Source organism: Arachis duranensis, chromosome 3 (assembly GCF_000817695.3).
Source record: "Arachis duranensis cultivar V14167 chromosome 3, aradu.V14167.gnm2.J7QH, whole genome shotgun sequence".
NCBI classification, from domain to species: domain Eukaryota; kingdom Viridiplantae; phylum Streptophyta; class Magnoliopsida; order Fabales; family Fabaceae; genus Arachis; species Arachis duranensis.
In genome coordinates, this window is record NC_029774.3 from 45,856,766 (window position 1) to 45,859,974 (window position 3,209).

The following is a 3,209-nucleotide window of genomic DNA, read 5'->3' on the forward strand; positions in this document are numbered from 1 at the left end:
CGCCAAAGTTGGTTGGGATTGGGCCCCACAACCCTTGAGAATTCGTTGGTCATGTTTTCATTAAAAAATCATAAACCAGCACCGACGCGTACGCGCACAGCGCGCGTACGCGTCCATGGGGTAATTTGTAAGGTGCGCGCAAGCGCCAGGTGCGCGCACGCGTCCATGGGCGAGTTCAACTTCTTTGCCTTTTCATGATTTCTCTACTTTGCATGCTTTCCTCTTCACTCCTTTGATCTATTCCTAGCCCTTTTCAATCTGAAATCACTAACAAACACATCAAGGCATCTAGTGGAATCAAAGGTGAATCAAAATCATCAAATTAAAGTCCTAAAAAGCATGTTTTCACATCTAAGCACAAATAAGGAGACAATCACAAAACCATGCTATTTCATTGAATAAATGTGGGTAAAAGGTGATAAAATCTCTTAAAATCAATACAAGATAAACCGTCAAAACGGGATTTATCAACGAATCACAAGAAGCCGAGGCTTCACAACAGATGGAGTACAATGATCTGAGCTTTTAAATGAGTTTGAAGAGGTATTACCTTATTTTACATTACTGTTTTATTATTGATTGAATTTCAATCCATTCTCTGTGGTTGCTCATTCCACAATTATACACACCAAAGCCTAATGATAGCCAAATGAGACAAGTTGCACAAGTCTTACAACTTTATATTGTTATTAAAAAAATTAGATGAAGGGATTGTTTCATTACTATTGTCATTGAAATTGAAAATTCACTAATATATCAATTCAAAAGCTAATATCTTAGAAAAAGTTGGATAATAAAAGGTTCTTTTTTATCATTTTTTTCTGACTTCTGTATAAGTATTAATATTTACTTGGATACTCAATAGTAGGCAACAAGCTTTTATCTGTTCGTGCCCAAACATAATGTTCTAAGTGAGAATTAGTTATTGACAGTTGCATGTTATGACTCTTTTGTACTATGATTCCAAATTATATGTTGCATGAGATGTATTTCGGACATACTAAAGACGTTATGTTTTACAGCAATTGTATTCAGATTCTATCATTATCTTTTGAACTCTTCTTTCCCTGACTTGGCATATGTCTCATTTGGTTATCATCAGGCTTTGTACACATATGTATGCGATAAAACTCTTTACCATACATGTATAGCGGCTAAAGTATTTGAGTTCTACCAATTCTTATATAGACTTATGTAGAAAGAGATAGAATTGTTACAAATCCTCTGTGCAAGCCCTTTAGTATTTGCATGTTTATTTTATAATTTTATTTGTAGTTATATCTATAGGAGTATAGATAAGGTTGGGGCTTTTAAGCAATTCTAGTTCAATATTAGATAGAGCAGATAGTTAAAGAAGGCTGACTTCCCTGTGACTTTGTTACTTGTGTAATTTCCCTTTAGGTTATTCGTTGAATTGCTTGAAAAGTCTTTTCCTAAAATTGGTATGATGTGTTGAATTGAAGAAAAGATCACATTGTTGGATTGAAGTTGAGTGTCTTGTTTCCCCAATTTTTCTGCAGTTGGATTGAAGTTGACTTTCTTGTTTTCCCAATTTTCTTATGCATTTGCAGAATTGCTGCTAGAGGACTACAACAACCAAGCAGGTCCTTATCAAACAGTTGTCCATGGTAGGTGCATAACTACAGGAGAATTTTGAGACTATGACTACCATAGTGTTATTTTACGTATTTGATGTAGGCACGACGAAGAACGAACTTTACAACTTCACTATGTTAATGTTGATGGTAATTTATGTGTATCATTTTAACAGAATCAAAACCTGGCTTTGTTAACAATGAAGGCTTCCAATGTGTTTTTTGACATTTTAATGATATACGTTGGTGTTTTTTTGGTAATTAGTTTCGGTTAAAAGAAGCTCTTTTTTTAGTTGAACTATCAACTAGTCAACTGGGCCTTAGTTAAAATATTAAATTACAAGGGAAGCCCAACGATATAGTAGAATTATCTTTTGCTAGGCCCAAGAAGCTCTTTTATTGGTTGAACTATCAAGTAATCAAGTGGGCCTATTAGTTAAAATATTAAATTACAAGGGAAGCCCAACGATATAGTAGAATTATCTTTTGCTAGGGTTCAGCGCTTACACAATTTCTACTATCCAAAAAAGAAAAAGAACTTACTAAATGTACTAGAGAAAATAACAACAAAAAACTCCCTTTAATGTGGTTCCTTTTTTTTCAGATGCAAGGAAAAATAAAAAGATTGTTCTTTTTTCTGACGAGGGAAATTAATCAAGTAGTTAAGATGTGAAAAGCATTATAAACCACAATTCTAGCAGGACCCAACACATAATAGAAGGATGTCCAAAGCATTCATTAGTTTCAATGAAGTGTTGATAATAGTTCTCACAACAGCAGTGACATGCATAGCTAACAAGAAAGACATTCCAAAACCTACATGTGCACTTGCATGCTAATGCTCCTTTGACATAGTTAAGCCAATTTAGATGACCATCATGGATGTTGAAACTATATTGGGATAACAAAAAATGGACATCTAAATCGGCGCTAATATTGTTCACGGACCATGCTAGCATAGAGTGCACTAAGAACATTAACCTTCTACTAATACGTGACAGTAACCAAAATATTAAACATTCATAATACTAAGACATAAGTAGGTTCCTAAGGCATGTATATAACAACCATAGGTGCTCATGGCAAGATTTGTCTTGCAGTCCTTCGAGAATTCCAGTCAACCAGGGACTGCTCCGAAAATTCATCTCGCATTTCATTGAAGTGCTCCGTAGCCAATGCAAATGCAGTGTCCATCCTTATCTTGTCAGATATACAGTCAATGTTGTTGTTGGATTCTGACCTCCCTGCACTCGAAGTAGATTTTCTGGAGCTACCAATACCCAATTGGCGCGCTCTCAATTGCGTTAGAAAGTAGACATCCTAGGCTTTCCAGCAATATATAATAGTTCACACTTTGCCTGAGATTTGATGGCCCAAACCGGCGTTCCAAATCAGCTCAAGACTGCCTCGCGTTAAACACCGGAACTGGCACAAGAATGGAACGCCGGAACTGGCACAAAAATTGGATTTAAACGCCCAAACTGGCATAAAAGCTGGCGTTTAACTCCAAAAAAAGTCTCTACACATGAAAGCTTCAATGCTCAGCCCAAGCACACACCAAGTGGGCCCGGATGTGAATTTTTATGTCATTTACTCATTTTTTGTAAACTCTAA

The 3,209-nt window shown here is 35.9% G+C and overlaps 1 protein-coding gene across 1 annotated transcript in view; it reads left to right on the forward strand.

The window, feature by feature from the left end:
• Positions 1-1,821, forward strand: part of LOC110278578 (protein FAR1-RELATED SEQUENCE 5-like) — a 28,121-nt gene extending 26,300 nt beyond the window's left edge. Inside the window, exons 2-3 of the mRNA XM_052258291.1 lie at positions 1,572-1,628; positions 1,772-1,821. Of these exons, the coding sequence (XP_052114251.1) occupies positions 1,572-1,628; positions 1,772-1,821 (107 nt within the window). The remainder of the gene's footprint in view (positions 1-1,571; positions 1,629-1,771) is intronic.
• The last annotated feature ends 1,388 nt before the right edge of the window (positions 1,822-3,209 follow it).